The sequence below is a fragment of the Plutella xylostella genome, chromosome 7 (assembly GCF_932276165.1).
Source record: "Plutella xylostella chromosome 7, ilPluXylo3.1, whole genome shotgun sequence".
Taxonomy (NCBI): Eukaryota; Metazoa; Arthropoda; class Insecta; order Lepidoptera; family Plutellidae; genus Plutella; species Plutella xylostella.
This window is the reverse complement of record NC_063987.1, coordinates 192,805-207,902: the sequence shown is the minus strand read 5'-3', so window position 1 is coordinate 207,902 and position 15,098 is coordinate 192,805. Positions and strand designations below refer to the sequence as shown.

Sequence of the window (15,098 nt, the reverse complement as noted above, 5' to 3'; positions counted from 1 at the left end):
TCCAACCACTACCCGCCACCCGCCTAAGGTCGTCAGTCCAGCAGGCAGGAGGGCGTCCCACGCTGCGTTTGCCTGTTCGTGGTCTCCACTCGAGAACTCATCTACCCCAACGGTTATCGGTTCTTCGGCAGATATGACCAGCCCACTGCCACTTCAGTTTGCATATTTTGACAGCTATGTATGTATGTAAGTATATAATGTGTAGGTACCTGCAGCAGCCGCCACTGCTCCTCGGACAGGCCGCCGGCGCGGTTGTACATCGCGGCGCCCGTCAGCAGGCACGAGTACAGGTTCACGCCGTACATCATCTGTCAAACAAACGGTTATTAAGTTAGTATTTAAAAAAAAATGTTTATTTCAAAAACTTTTCACTTATAACTAATACAAGGTAAAGACCTCCTATTAAGTATAAAAATACCTGTGCCAGGAGATCTCGAAAGTAAGAAGTATACTAGGCTTAGTATACCCTTTTTGAAACAGCCTGTAGAGCGAAAGTATCGAATAGAATGTATTTGTACACCTACTGGTGTACAAATACATTCTATTCGATACTTTCCGCCAGCGGCGCTAGTGAAATGTATAAAACGAATTTGTATAGCGCAGAGGTAGTGCAGCGCGAGGCCGCTAGGTGGCGACGCCCCCGCGCCGTTCAAATTCGCAATAGACATCGATGATTCTCATGCAATAACACGGCTGTATGTACGCATTGAATATCTACGTCTCCGTTAACTTGAATGATTATCGCACTGAAAATGCAACGTATGTATAATATTGTGATTGAACTGCTTTGCTTTCTATACACTGCACAGTAATGCTATACCGATAGGTTTGACACTTGGAATAGTTGATGTACGGTCCACCAGGATTTGTATACTATCAAGGTCGGCCTGCGCGGCCTCGTGAGTCACTAGTGAGTCACCTTATATTTTTTGGATTTTTTATTTGCATTATGCGCTCTATATATATAAATATATATCATAAATTGTATGTTTTTTTGGAATTTTAATAAATTATCTTATCTTACCTGCATGGGGGTGAGCTTGTACTGGTGGTACAGCCGCTGCTGCCAGTTGCTGGTGAAGCTGTCGCTCGCCATGTACAGGGCCAGTAAGATGAGGCCAGACGCCGTCGTGGACGTCGATACTGGAAGGGACGAATATGGAAGATCAGCTGTGATGTTCCATCATAATAGCCACTATTACTACACAAAGAATAACACTTTTTTAATGTCACATTGAAAGTGAGGGTTGAAACTAGTACAATGATATCGATTCTGAAGGCAGAAATTCTAAATTTAGAGATGTCAAAACCTTAATTTCTTTGTTTAAAATTCGACTCTATGATTGTTTCCGTAAATGTCATTTTATGCTAGCAACTTTTTTAGTTTGACAGCGTTAAATTTGAATTTCTGCCTTCAGAATCGATATCAATGTAGGTACTTACATATAAAGACGCCATTGGTTCGCGCTATGTATATTGCAGCGGAATAGAATAGAATAGAATACTACTTTATAGGCGGCCTTATCGCTAAAAGCGATCTCTTCCAGGCAACCTTTGGGTGGAGGAATGATGTAAAGATCAAATGAAAAATTTTTAAAGAAAGAAAGAAACAATATATATTGCCCAAACATTTGCAAACATGCGGAAAGAAACACTAGTACTAATACTATTACTAAACATAATTATTCCTATAAATACAGGCTTTCGGCAAAAGGTGCCATGCTCAGCATGTGCTGCCGTAAACAGATGTTTTGTGACAGCGCTGTTTTTCAGCACGTCCCTGGGTGTTGTGTTAACTAAATAAATAGAACATTATAATAATATGTGAGCTTCTTATTTTATTATCGCTTATTATTTTCGTAATCGTAATAGAGGCACCTGCGTCCTGGTCGGTAGCAGTTAGGAAGGCCAGCATGCCGGCGCTGATGAACCCGGCACTGACGTAGTCCGACAGCGGGTACGACGTGCGCGAGACGAGGGTTCCCATCAGCATGACGGGCACCACCTTGCAGGATTTGGACAGCACCTGGGGGTAGAAGGGGGGCTAGGTAGTCGAAGAGTTTAGAGTTCACAGCACACATAAACGTAAGAAAGAAAGAAAGAAAATGTATTTATTTCTAACACACACAGAAACAACACATACATTTACAAGAAAAGGTTAAAAAGTAATAAAAAAATACGTAAGGAAAACAATAAGCATGAATGCTGCTTCTCGGTGCTGAAATGGGTTCTAGTTCAGCTTGATGCTATGGCAGGTATACTTTAGTATACACCATAGCGCTGGTTTTCAACTAGAACCCATGGGCGTAAAATAACGGATCGTCACCATATCGCCTTTCACCCGAGCTTGTCCCGAGGCGAGTCGATTACGTTACGATTCCCATGAGTGTGCAGTAGGGAGTTTCACACAAAGAATGCTGAACGGCTCGAGTCGATACGGTCACGATCCCATTCCGAGTTGATATGTGTTCGTTCCAAAGACAACCTAAGCATAGTCGGTACCAACCAACTGTGGTGGCAACTCTGCTCTCACATCCCAGAGTGAATCCTGTCAAAGTGGGACGCATGAAGACGAAGTAGCTGTAACTTTTAACTGTGTCGAAATCCCCACATGTTTGATTCCCAACAGCCATATGGCATTGCTTTGCTTCTATGTGTCATTTGTTTCGGGTCCTGGATGTTAGTGAACGATGGCAGTAGGTAATTATTTTTATAGCGTTGAAGTAACGTCGACGTTCGAATGTCGTAGTGGTTAGTGGCCCTGACTGCTATGCCGAAGGTCCCGGGTTCGATTAATGGCGGGGGCAGATATTTATTTAAAGACAGATATTTGTACTCGGGTCTTGGGTGTTGATATTTATATTTACTATCTATCTATCTATGTATTTGTGTAGATATATCAGCTGTCCGACACCCATAACACAGGTTCTGCCTAGCTTGGGGTCGGACGGCCGTGTGTGAGATGTCCCCACATATTTATTTATTAGTAATGCCCGTGGGACGCCCCGCTACTGACCTGCGTGGGGAAGCCGACGTACTTGAGCGCCTCGTACTGGCTCCACGCGCTCACGATGTTGCTCACGCTGCAGTACGAGAACTTGTAGAGAGGGGCCGCCGCCAGTGGGACGCCCTGCAATCACATACGATGATTCATTTTTAGTACCATTCACTTATAGATATTCATAATGTGAGTATTGTCTAGGGAAAATAAACGTTTGTTACAAATTCTGTTTTTTGTCAAAATGGAAGGTGGCCATTGACTTGCAAAATGCCGATTGATATTCATTTATTGCAGTAAGGGTAATACTGATACTTGATATTATCAACATACAGGGATGGCCATTTTTTTTTGACTTTCTGATTTACGCCTTTTTCAGCTTACTATTTAACATGGGTAGATTTTTTGGCAAGGATATTTATTTATTTACACTTTATTGTACACAAAAATCAATTTTTACATGGAAACATTTAAAAACATAGCTAATAATTTGCGCACAAAGGCGGACTTATTGCTAAAAAGCAATTTCTACCAGCCAACCTTATTATTTTGATATTTTAATGATGTTATGTGAATTATGTGAATACTGGTAGTAAGAAGAAGAAGAGTACCTTGTAGAGCAGCGCGGCGGCAGCGAGCAGCAGCGCGGAGAGGCGGTTGGTGAACACGAGGAACTGGCTGTCGGCGAACTGCACTGAGCTGCCGTCAGCTAACACGTACTTCTGCACAAGCGATGGAAATAAAAATAGTTACAAACAATGTAGTATTCAATATTTATAGACGGTAGCTGTTGGTAGTACAGGAAAACTTTCATATCATTATTTTTTCGAATGGCATCGTGTTTTGTAAAACTGTAACATCAGCAAGTAAAAGAGTTAGGCGATAGCCGCACACGGCTTGCATAGTGCCTAGTATTGCCTAGAGCATAGGGAAGTACTTAAAGATATCCACAACGACCACACTAAAGGCTAAACATCGCCCCCATTTGGTCCTTCGAGCTGGATAAAATACAGTAGCGACTCACAGCAAAACCAACATACACTTTCACCAAACAATATCCTCACTATCTGTCAGTGTCACAGTTAAGAACGTCAATATAAGTAGAGTTTGAGTATGGAATGCAGTGGTGTGATTGACTGAACTATCATTGAGAAGGTCGTAAGTCGTAATGCTTTGGTAGATTTACTGAAATGTGAATCCGAGCCTTTACCACACCAGTCCCACCTGAGTCATGATCTTCTCCTGCAGCAGCCCCCACACGAGGTAGGCGCCGACCAGCCCCGACAGACAGAACAGCAGCTCGGCGCCCCCCGCCCCCGCGCCCGCGCCCCCCGCCCCCACCGCCGGCGCGCCCCCCACGTCGCGCACCGTGTCCGGCAGCCGCTCGCCCGGCGACCCAAAGCACGCGAACAGACCTTGCGATAGCCAGGTCTTCATTGCTGAAGGAAACCAGAGATATAGGTTTATTGGACTGGGTGTGGCAATAGATGAGATAAAACAGTCGACCGAGCAGTACACATTGTTCTATGGATAAATATAATATTTTTATAGAGCTGTGTTGTTGTAGCTAAGGCATAATATTTCTTGATGCCATTTGAGGTGTTAAGGTTTTGATTTTGGGATGCTGGCCTTGCATGTATTATTTAAATTATTTTCAATAAAGCAGGAAAATATAAACTTAAAATCACAACACTATCTATATTCTAATCATAATCATAGATTACAATAAATACCTACATTTCCTAAATACATAATTACCTGTACAGTTATTTACTGGGTTTTTTATTTTCCCCATATTGTTGATACGGCTGATGAATCACTTTGAGTTATCAAAACGGATATTATAGAGAATTAAACAATTAGTTATGTACCTCAGAGGTACACAATAATACGCTATTCAAAAAACTTTACATTTTATAAGATCGCGATGATCAGCTAAGTATATATCATATAAAACGAAAACGAAATCGCACAGCATATAATAATCGCATAAGGAATTTAATTTTTCTGGGTGAGATCGCTTTAGGCGATAAGACCGCATGTTGTACCCTTGTACCTGAATGATAAGTTGTTATACTGTATTTTTTTATTTTATTTCTTGGAGTAGAAATAAAGAGCACTCTTTATCTATCGATAATCCAGGGCAGTAAATGAGAGAACCTCCTGTAAGACTGGTGGGACTGATAGGCATAACCTCCACACCAGAAGGCGGGTTGGACATATTTATCACTCAACACAAACATGTAAAAGCGAAGACCAAAGGTATATTACATTCATTTGAGGTATTACCCCTCATTTTGACTTGCTACGATATTTTATGGGATGTTCCAGTGGTGGAGAATTTTATAAGAAGCTATTCCCACTTTCCCAACACTGATTTACTTACATATAAAAAAATACAATTAAACATCGGACCCAACAGCCGACAAGCGACTTACTAGTGAGTCTTACTGTCCACCTCTACAGGACAGTACAATTTACATACAGAGTCTAAATCATGGACTCACCATTCTTCTCGAAGAAGTTGATCTTGTTGAGCGCGTGGTACATGATGAAGGCGGGCAGCAGCACCACTGAGTAGCCCACCAGGTTCAGCAGCAGCGAAAACACCCTGTATTATATACCATACTACAATATTTATAAGAAGAAGAATTAACTTAATACTACCACTTAAAAGGTTTTCCTATTGGAGTTCTAGGATAAAAAGTAGGCTAGATACTCCAGGGTGTCAGTTGTCTACATATAAAATTTCATCAAAATTGATCCAGCTGAACTCACAAACTATTGCATTTATCTACAATATTATTAGTAGGATTAACATCTAATTCTAAATACTTACTTTTATTAAAACAAATATGTGGGTAGGAAACAATAAGATAATAAGAAACATTGGTACCATGCTATGTCGCTGTGCATGAGCGTCCCGTGGGAGAGCAGCTCCTCGAGCCACCAGTGCAGGTGCGACAGCGCCAGCACCACCAGCATGCACCCCAGGTAGATGAAGCTGCACAATGGAACAACACACAACTATAATGATGAGCATTTTCATATTGCTTGTTTCTTGGCCACAGAGGCCCAATAGCACCCATAGCTCTGCCCCGGCTGGGGATCAAACCCAGAAACTGCAACATAGCAGTCAGGGTCACTAACAACTACACCATTTTGTCGTATAAATAATTGAGCAACATCAACAGGTGGGATCATTACTATTTGATTTTACACATTTTACACTGGTACTGTACCAAGACTTTCAATTCTTGAAATTAAAATTTAGTTAACATTTCATATTCCATAATAATATACAGAAACCATTATACATATTTTGGAGAATTAGACATTGTACAATGTCTAAGTGGGTCAGAAAGACCGGGTTATTGATTTTGTAGCCATTACTTATCACTGTGTAAACAAGATCACCTTTTTTAAAATGTAGATTTATGTGAGAAAAGAATTTAAACACATTTATAATGTGTATCACATAATTTTCTGTTTAAATTTGTGTGTTATATAAACATTATTAATTAGTTTAAAACGTAATTGGAACTTACATAAATTGTGTTTTCGGATGCATTCTGAAAAACCCTGCCGCGTATTTACACATTAATTTGGTATAAGTTTTCATATCATTTTGACATTTAAGCACTACTGAATGAGCCGTTTTCCTTGACAGCTGTCAGTTGAGCTTTTGGGTAAGCCGATAGATGGCGTGAAAACGCAGTGTACCAACTGTCAAAAATTACATAGAGAGCAAAGAGTACTAAACTCAGAATAAGAACTCACTAGTTGTGATTTAATGTCGGGTGGTAGCGCGAGCCATCCTTCCGAGGCTCAGACTGCATGTGGCTTGGGATAGTGCTAAGTATCAAGGGAGGAGGAGCAGATAGCTCAACTACAACTCAATTAATACAGGAGAAACACAAGGAAACTGAGAAAACTTGAAAAGAACGGCTGTACGCACAATCGCACTGAACGCTGAAGCAACAGTGACATCGACATCATAGAGAAAATAATACTACAATTCTACCTACCTATGTCACTTTCACATTTCGTTAGCCTCACAGAATAACATATTGTGATCTGAGTGTGTTCTGAGGGTTTGAAAGTTGGTACAACCCCAGACAACGCCATCTATTTCTCCAAAAAGGAACTTTTTTTTTTTTTAACAAACGCCTCATTTAAATTAAATACCAGTTTACATTGGCATATGCAAAAATCACTAAACTATTTTGAAATTAATTTTTCGGTAAATATGTAGGTACCAAAGACGTAGGTAGGTCTCTAGGTACTCTAGGTAGGTACATCATATCGGTATTGATTGATAGAAAACTGAAGTTTTATTAGGTTTTAGGTTACTTGTCAAGCTGTCAGTGTCACCGATTTGACGTCTTCGTTCGGATATTGCATAGTGATGTGATCATAAAACGAATCGACGTAATATTTTATGGTCATTCTGAACCATGGAAGTAATAAGTACATGTTCAGAACATGGAAGTAATAAATGAAATAATATTAATAGAAATGTACTTATACGTTAAGTACTTATTACTTCCATGTTCTGAATAACTTTTGCTCTTGTTCCTACGACTTCTTGACGTGAATATGATGAACGTCTATGGTTTTGGTAGGGATGTATCTTAAAAATCTTAAATGTTGAACCCCCAAAAAAATGGGCATCACCGTTTTCGTTATATTTTTTGAAATATCTTGAATTTTGAATATAAGCATCTTAAATTAATTTATACCTACCACTGGAGAGCTGAGATTCCAAAGAACAGATTTAAATACCTAAGTAAGAACTGTATGGCATTGTAGGGGGTAAGGGGAGGGCTTTCCGCCATTTTGAGATCATTTTGCTGAAACTTCCATGGCAGAAAACCTAGATTTGTAATTAGTGTAACTTTTGACTCGGATATGCTACAGAAGAACCATGCGAAGCGAGGCCATATATCTCAACCCAGCATTCTTGAAAGCCTAACCTTATCGGCATTTTCTAAACCCTCGGCTCTTTGTGGTTTAGAAAGTGCTGCAGCCTTACTCCCAGCGATGAGTGGCTGAACCGATTTAAAAGCAATACCAATTCAGTTCAGAAGTCGATCTTTCATTCGGCACCACCACCTCGGTTTTGACTGAGACGCTGTCGTAGAAAATATATCTAAAAACTAGTTCTGGTTTGGTTTGTATTGCCTCACTACGCACGGCTCTCTAGGCTTTAGGGAATGCAGGATTGAGATGTATGGCATCGCTTTGCTCGGCTCTTTACGGTTTTAGGTATTTATTGCCTCGCTTCGCTCGGCTATCTACAGAGTGATGCAAAAGTGGTAATAAGTATAGAAAGTAAGGGGTTTATGGTGCCAAGTATGTACCTACCTAAATTAATATTAAACAGGGTAAACGTAAAGCCCCCCATTCACTTCACGCACCGCGAGCCGCGCCCCAAGCTGTGCCATTCCTCCGTGGACAAATCCGCCATCGCCCACAGTCATACTACACGAGCCCAGACGAATACAACACGAGTTGCAGTCCAGTCGATTGTGAACTTTGTTGAGCCTTGCACAAGGAACATATTGGTACTTCTCTCGCTGCGCTCGCGAGCCCAGACGGCGAGCGCCGCGCCGAGCCGCGAGCCGCAAACACCCACCTACCCATTCACACGCTGATTTGTCCCCGGACTTGTACTTGTAAGGGTCTACTTGTACTCTCATTCCATATGAACGTATGTGAAGCAGCGTACAGACCGGCCCAACGAACGCCCAGCGATGTACTTATATTTATTATTCGATGGCGTTCGTTTGGACGGTCTGTACGCAGCTTAAGAGGGTAAATTAGAACCTTGAAAGGCAATACGTACCTCTTCACTGTCAACCCACTCGGCAGAGTCGGGGCTTCGCTGTTTGAGCCTCTTAACATTTATTATTTGGTTGTCACTCTCAAGATTTTCTAATATTTTCCCTAATCGTTCCATTAGGATAAACTAGTTTCTAGAGTTCTTAGTATTCGCCAGCCTTTGTTAGTAAATTTTTTACCTACAGCTTATAATTTCATCAACAAATTGATCTCGAAGTAAACCTTATAAGCACCTACCTTATAAGAGTTAACATACCTTACTCTCGCAACATCTTTAATATTTTCTGACTTTAAAAGCCGTGCTAAACCAATTTGTTTCGGCAACTTTTCTTTTGAGGTTATGTTCACTTCAATTATTTCCTCCGGTCCGGTGTTGTTATTTATAATCTCTGCTTCACTAGTACTGCGTGATAATCGTGTTTTACTCCGTTGCACAGTCGTCCAAACCTCCTCCTGATCTAATGCCCGACTTCGCTTTTCGGCACGCGTGCCGTTCTCCAAATCTTCCAACTCCATCATCTCCATATTCACACTTTGTACTGACTCACTTTCGTTATAGTCATGGTCTACACAATGACCATGATTATAGTCTTCCACTAACTCACTGTCCGAATTCGCGTTATCCAGTCAAAATAGGTAAATAATAGTTCATAGTAATAAACGTAGGTACCTACCTAACTATCGAAATAATATGTTAGGTGCGCCCGAAAACAATACAAGAAATCATAGAGAAAAAATAAAAAATTGTGAAAAGAGACTCCTCGAGATGGAGGAGTTTTTTGTCATACTCTATACGTCATACTGAGCCTACAACGCCATCTCTTTATATTGCTCAACCTCATTGTACATACATACAGGGTGCCCTGTTGGGACACCCTGTATATATAGATATTGTTATCACAAGTTAATAGCCGGATCTCCACCAAACGATCCAATGCGATACGATCGCCCGATCCAAGAAGTTTAGTATGTAAGATTCCTTGGATCGCGCGATCGGATCGCGTTAGATCGTCTGGTGGGGATCCGGCTATTAACTTCAATCTATAAAGATATAAGACATATTTGCGTTAACGTAGTTACACCACACAACAGTTATTACATTTATCAGCTAAATTTAAGTTCAATCTATTTATGTACCTAGTACCTACATGCAACTTTCAACGTACTCAAGCGTCGCGTGAAAATCTCCTCAACTCCGTGGTGAAGTCGGTTCTGCTGTTCGGTTGTGAAACGTGGAGAGTGACTAAGGGATTGATGAACCAAATACAAGTGTTCGTCAACAAATCCCTGAGGTCGATCCTCCGCATCTTCTGGCCGAACACAATCCGCAACGCTGACCTGTGGAAAGTGTGCAAACAGTCGCCCATAGAGCAAGAAATCGCATTGCGAAAATGGAGATGGATCGGTCACACTATAAGAAGGGGAGCCGATAACATGGCAAGCATCGCTTTCGAGTGGAAACCGCTAGGAGGCCATCGGAGACGCGGTCGCCCCGTGCACACATGGCGGCGCACAGTGGACGGCGAGCTGCGAGCGCAAGGCCTGAGCTGGACGGAGGCCAGAGCGGTTGCTGAGGACAGGACGGCGTGGCGCACTCTCGTGAAGGCCCTCTGTACCACTGGGGTACCTTAGGACGACAACAACAACAACAACCTACATGCAACAATAAATAAAAAACAAATTATTATATAATTCTTTATTACCGCGCATATAACAATGTTTCAGTTCAGTTTTGTTCATGTCACTTGTAAAATAATATGCGAGTGGGTGTGTGTATTCCTTTCACCATGAAAACCAATTCATGTTTTGCTAGTTTATGTTTCCCAAGAGAAGCAAATCTTGTCACTTGTGGTGATAGTCATTTCGTCCAATAGTGCATCATTTATCCTCGCGAGGCAAATCTTTGACGACATTTATCAGTTTGGTACACATAGTATTTTAATCTTCAGCGGATATGAAGATGTCGATCGCTCTTTGCCAGTGCCGCCATTTCAGCTCGGTTCCCGTGGAACCACATGGAACCTGGATCCATATGGAATCTGTCAGATCACAAGAATTTCATAAAAACAGTTTTTGCGGATAAAGATGCTTTTTCTTGACACACCATGTTTATTTTTATTTGTAGGTATATAAAATTTATAAATAACGATATACCGAGAGTATAGGCTTTTATTACAAAAATGTTATTTGCGAGACATTGTAAGACAACTGAACTGACACTGACACGCAATTTCTTCATAAAAGCCATAGATCATGACAATGTTAACATTCAAATACTACTTATCTATATGTCTTGTTATTGTTCTATGGTCTTGTTGATAACGCCATCTTACATCTTTTTTGGTAGTAAGAGTAATATAAAGAGATGGCACTATCTTCTACTAAAAGTTCAGCCATTAAGGCACTGACCCCCCCCTTGCAAGAAATCCTCCAACGACATTCTAGTCTATGCCTACGACTTTTGGATAATATTCTAGTCTATGATTGGAATTTATTGGATATTCGTTATTATGCCATGGATATTCGTATAGGCTGTTTTTAACAGCATGCGGATTTCATCACGCATGCAGGATGACCGGTATTTTCCAGCGTCACGCGACCATATTACTTACAGTGAAACTATAAAGTCCTGAAATTAAATGAGGGCACTGCTATCTTTCATGTAGCAACCCTATATAGCGAAACATAACTGACTTTGATACTTGAAATTTTGCCTGTAAACTACTTATCCACAAAAAAGCTCTTATACAAGCTAGAAGGTGTTAATATGAAGGCTAATAGTGAAACCAATAAATGTTTATTTAGATAACGTTATTACAACTGTATAAAAAAACTGATCTGTGGACGAAGGGCACATATAGTAAATACATCAATTTCTCTTTTTAGACGGCTAGTTCTGTTTCTTCCAGGTGTTAGAAATATTCCATATTTTGCCCTCTTTGGCACGCTGGTCCGATACAACTATAAAATAAAATAAAAAAATCTTTTTGAGTTACACAATGCCCCTCAAATTCACACAATGTGAATTTAGTAAGTAAACAAAAAATATATCTTCAAGTATCAAAATGTTAAGGTTTGACTCAACTGAAACCAGATGAAACCTACAATCAGTGGTATGTAAACAATGATCGACTTGGGCTTTAAACCTAGGTTTATCGATAAATGAAGCGTTGGTACTAATAAAAAATGAATTATTACAATTTGTACAATGTTACATACCCGTCGTAGACGCTGTACGATCGTAAACATCCTCCAAATTCGACAAAATGTGTCCAGCTTGATGTTCCGCTAAACATTGTATAAAAACTCGATAAATAACTTCCCTAGCTTGCCTACGAATATTTTTCTTCATCTTCCTAATTGCAAACAAGCGTAAATTGTTGCTTTTATCTAGATTATCCTTATAATTAATAAGAAAATTAAAAAAAAAACAGCCAACCGCCTATTAACATAAACAATTGTTATGACTTTTATGTTTCTTTTCTAATGGTGCCAGGCTCCTGAAAATTTTAGTTCCTCAAACATTAATGTCATGAATTAATAGTTTCACTGTATGTATGACTGCGTGCGGGGCAATCCCGCACGCTGTTAAAAACAGCCTTAAGCCTTAGGTGCAGTCTCCACTCTGATACCTACTTTCTGCCCACCTTTTTTTAACCCTAACTTGAATTCTCAGAATATTTACTACTATCCTCAAAAACGTAAAACGTAAACAACCTGAAACATTTTTTGCATATTTTTAGTTGTATTCATTTATTTCTGAGACGTACTTTACTTCCCTAAAACAAACAATTAAATGTATTTGCTACACTTACTATTTTCGGTATCGTGAGCGTGGCGGAGGTCTGCGAGCCGCGATGGACGAGGCGGTGATGTTGCTGTGCGAGGTGGCGGCGGCGGTGTGCGCGGTGGCGGCGTGCGGGCCGTGCTTCCTGGCGTGCGCGCGGCGCTGGGTGCTGGGCGCGGAGCTGCTGGGGGCCGCGGGGGGCGCGGGGGGGCGGCGCGCCGACGTGGCCGGCTGCGACGAGCCCTCCTGCCCGTACTACAAGCGCAACATCACCTACATCATGCTCCCCGCCAGGCGACCACGATCCCCTAGGCGATAAGCTCATCAATCAAATAAAACTATCCTATTTTACTCTTTTATTTTAATGTATTATCAATTTTCGTCAATACAAGGGTAAGGAAAGATGGTGTTGTCGTCGAGTTCAAGTTCGGGATCCTTCTTGAATTTGGGTTGCTCGGAGCGTGACAGCTGCATCTTGCTGGTCTTCGGCAAGTTGGGGCGAAGCTGGTGGGCGGCCGGCTGTGGGGACTGCGGGGAGCTCTCCACTGCCGCTAGCTTGTACGGCACCGCGGCGAACTGGAAGGAATCCTAGGTATTTTAGATGTCGCGTATTGGAGTAGTTAGTGATGGAATGGAGATTTATATAGTCAGAAGAGTACAAAAATAAACTTGGTAGGAAGCTAGGAAGTCATTCAAATTTAATGTCCCAGACTACTGAGTAGACGATTGCAGGGTGATGGTGATGATTATGAAGTGAAGTAAGCAACTGAATGAACACTAGATCCTCACATCCTCAGGCTTGTCACCAACACCACCAATTCACAAGCATCTTCATCATCATCAAGTCTTACGATTAGCGAGGCGGCGTCTTTCAGCCATTGCATAGACTAGAATATTATAACTAGCCATTGATCAATTTCGTACTGAGCAGATAAGGCCATTCGTCCTTACCAGCACGTATCCGCGTCGCTGGCGCAGGATCAGCAGGCAGGCGGTGAGCGCGGTGACCGCGCCCGCCAATGCCTGTAGGATCTCCCGGCTGAACTGCATGCTCAAGGGTCACAGGTACAGGTGTAGGTCAGGAAGTTAGGAGGAATGCAGTGGAAAGTGTGGCGGGTTAAATTGGCATGGTTTTTTTAAATAGATTTTCTTGGAATTTCTTGATTTGTTTCGGACATATTTTATTATCTTTGGATTTTCTCAGACATGTGATGGCATGTGGACAATCCATAGAACAACTCTGATGGCATAGAGAAAAGAACACTACGTTTTAAGAGATGGGAGTACAAGGGGAAAAAAAGAAAAAAATACTTGTATTAAACAGAGGGTACCAACAAAACAAAAATTATGACGTACAAAACTGCCAACATAGCCCCGCTGAAATAGTGATGTGCTTCTTATGGATATTTTTTTATCGATAACTAGTAAAAAAAAAAGTGCGAGTGTATGTATTACTTTAATTTCAGTTTTACACAATAGGATTTCAGTGTTACACAATGACACCAACGTTAAGTCTCGGTTCAACGTTATGTTATGTTCCTATTTGAACACAAAAATATAATCCATAAAATAAACTCGAGATTTTCCGTTGACGTAAGTGCTATGATATAATGTTCAAATAAAATAAAAGTGGAAAAATATAATTATATTTATTTATTATAAAAAAAAGTGTCTGCAGTAAGTCCCACACATGGAATTGTTTTTTTTTTCAATTGTGTTCTTAAAATGTTGTTGTAGAAAATGATTGCCACAAATTCGTTTAAGTTGATGTAGCTTTTCAATAGGCACATAAACCAGATCCTCCTTACCGGTCATCTTAACCCACTGTTTACATCTGCAAACAACATTTTTATAATTATTATTAAACAATTAAATATTATTTAAGTAGGTATAATAAAAGTCACTGGTAATTTTTGTATGGAGATCCGAATTTGATTTTCGCTAATTTCCAAAACTAGTAGACAAAAGTTGTTCTGATTGATGAGCTGTGCGTACTAATGATAAATAAAAATATCGATATCGATAAAAAAAACATTCATGCACTATTGTTGGTTGTGCTGACCCTCCAGTTATTTTATTAGACTTTAACTTTTTTATAAATATAAATAATCTAAATCCTATGCTTTAGCCTTTAATTGTAGCTTACCTTTCCTCATCCAGTGGAAATTTGGCCATGAAAATTCTCTTTTGGCCATCTATACGACCGGCTAGCGGCTCTTAAACCACATATTTCACAAGTTTTATAAAACATAATTATTATCAATAATATCAAGCAACACTAATAGTTAGGTACCTCCACACAAACACTGCACTTATCCACAGTAATAATAATATATAAATAACTGTTAAATCTTAATTTATTTATGATTTAAAATTATTTTTCAAACTAAACGATTGACTGACTGACACTGACAGATGACAAAAGCCAAAGATGTCTATGATAGCGTAAAAAGTACTCTGTGAGCGGTG

General features: G+C 40.4%; 2 protein-coding genes across 4 annotated transcripts in view; both read right to left on the bottom strand.

Moving 5' to 3' along the window:
* The window catches only part of LOC105393544 (adenosine 3'-phospho 5'-phosphosulfate transporter 1), a 29,663-nt gene extending 20,281 nt beyond the window's left edge, over positions 1-9,382 (bottom strand). For 2 of the 3 annotated variants that reach the window (XM_048621964.1, XM_048621963.1), the window contains exons 1-9: positions 9,099-9,382; positions 5,895-6,002; positions 5,506-5,609; positions 4,223-4,437; positions 3,610-3,720; positions 3,017-3,130; positions 1,879-2,026; positions 1,025-1,143; positions 210-308 (exon numbers count right to left, since the gene is read on the bottom strand). In XM_048621964.1, the coding sequence (XP_048477921.1) occupies positions 210-308; positions 1,025-1,143; positions 1,879-2,026; positions 3,017-3,130; positions 3,610-3,720; positions 4,223-4,437; positions 5,506-5,609; positions 5,895-6,002; positions 9,099-9,367 (1,287 nt within the window). In that variant the 5' untranslated portion in view covers positions 9,368-9,382. Of the gene's footprint in view, positions 1-209; positions 309-1,024; positions 1,144-1,878; positions 2,027-3,016; positions 3,131-3,609; positions 3,721-4,222; positions 4,438-5,505; positions 5,610-5,894; positions 6,003-6,546; positions 6,650-7,173; positions 7,284-9,098 lie in introns of those variants that run through there. The other variant, XM_048621966.1, reaches the window with a different exon arrangement.
* A 3,593-nt stretch (positions 9,383-12,975) lies between these two features.
* Positions 12,976-13,835, bottom strand: LOC105393528. The gene is made up of 2 exons (XM_011565303.3): positions 13,581-13,835; positions 12,976-13,205 (listed from the first exon to the last, which is right to left on the bottom strand). Exons 1-2 carry the CDS (start codon positions 13,677-13,679, stop codon positions 13,002-13,004), a joined length of 303 nt encoding a protein of 100 aa, XP_011563605.3. The 5' UTR covers positions 13,680-13,835; the 3' UTR covers positions 12,976-13,001.
* Between the last annotated feature and the right edge of the window lie 1,263 nt (positions 13,836-15,098).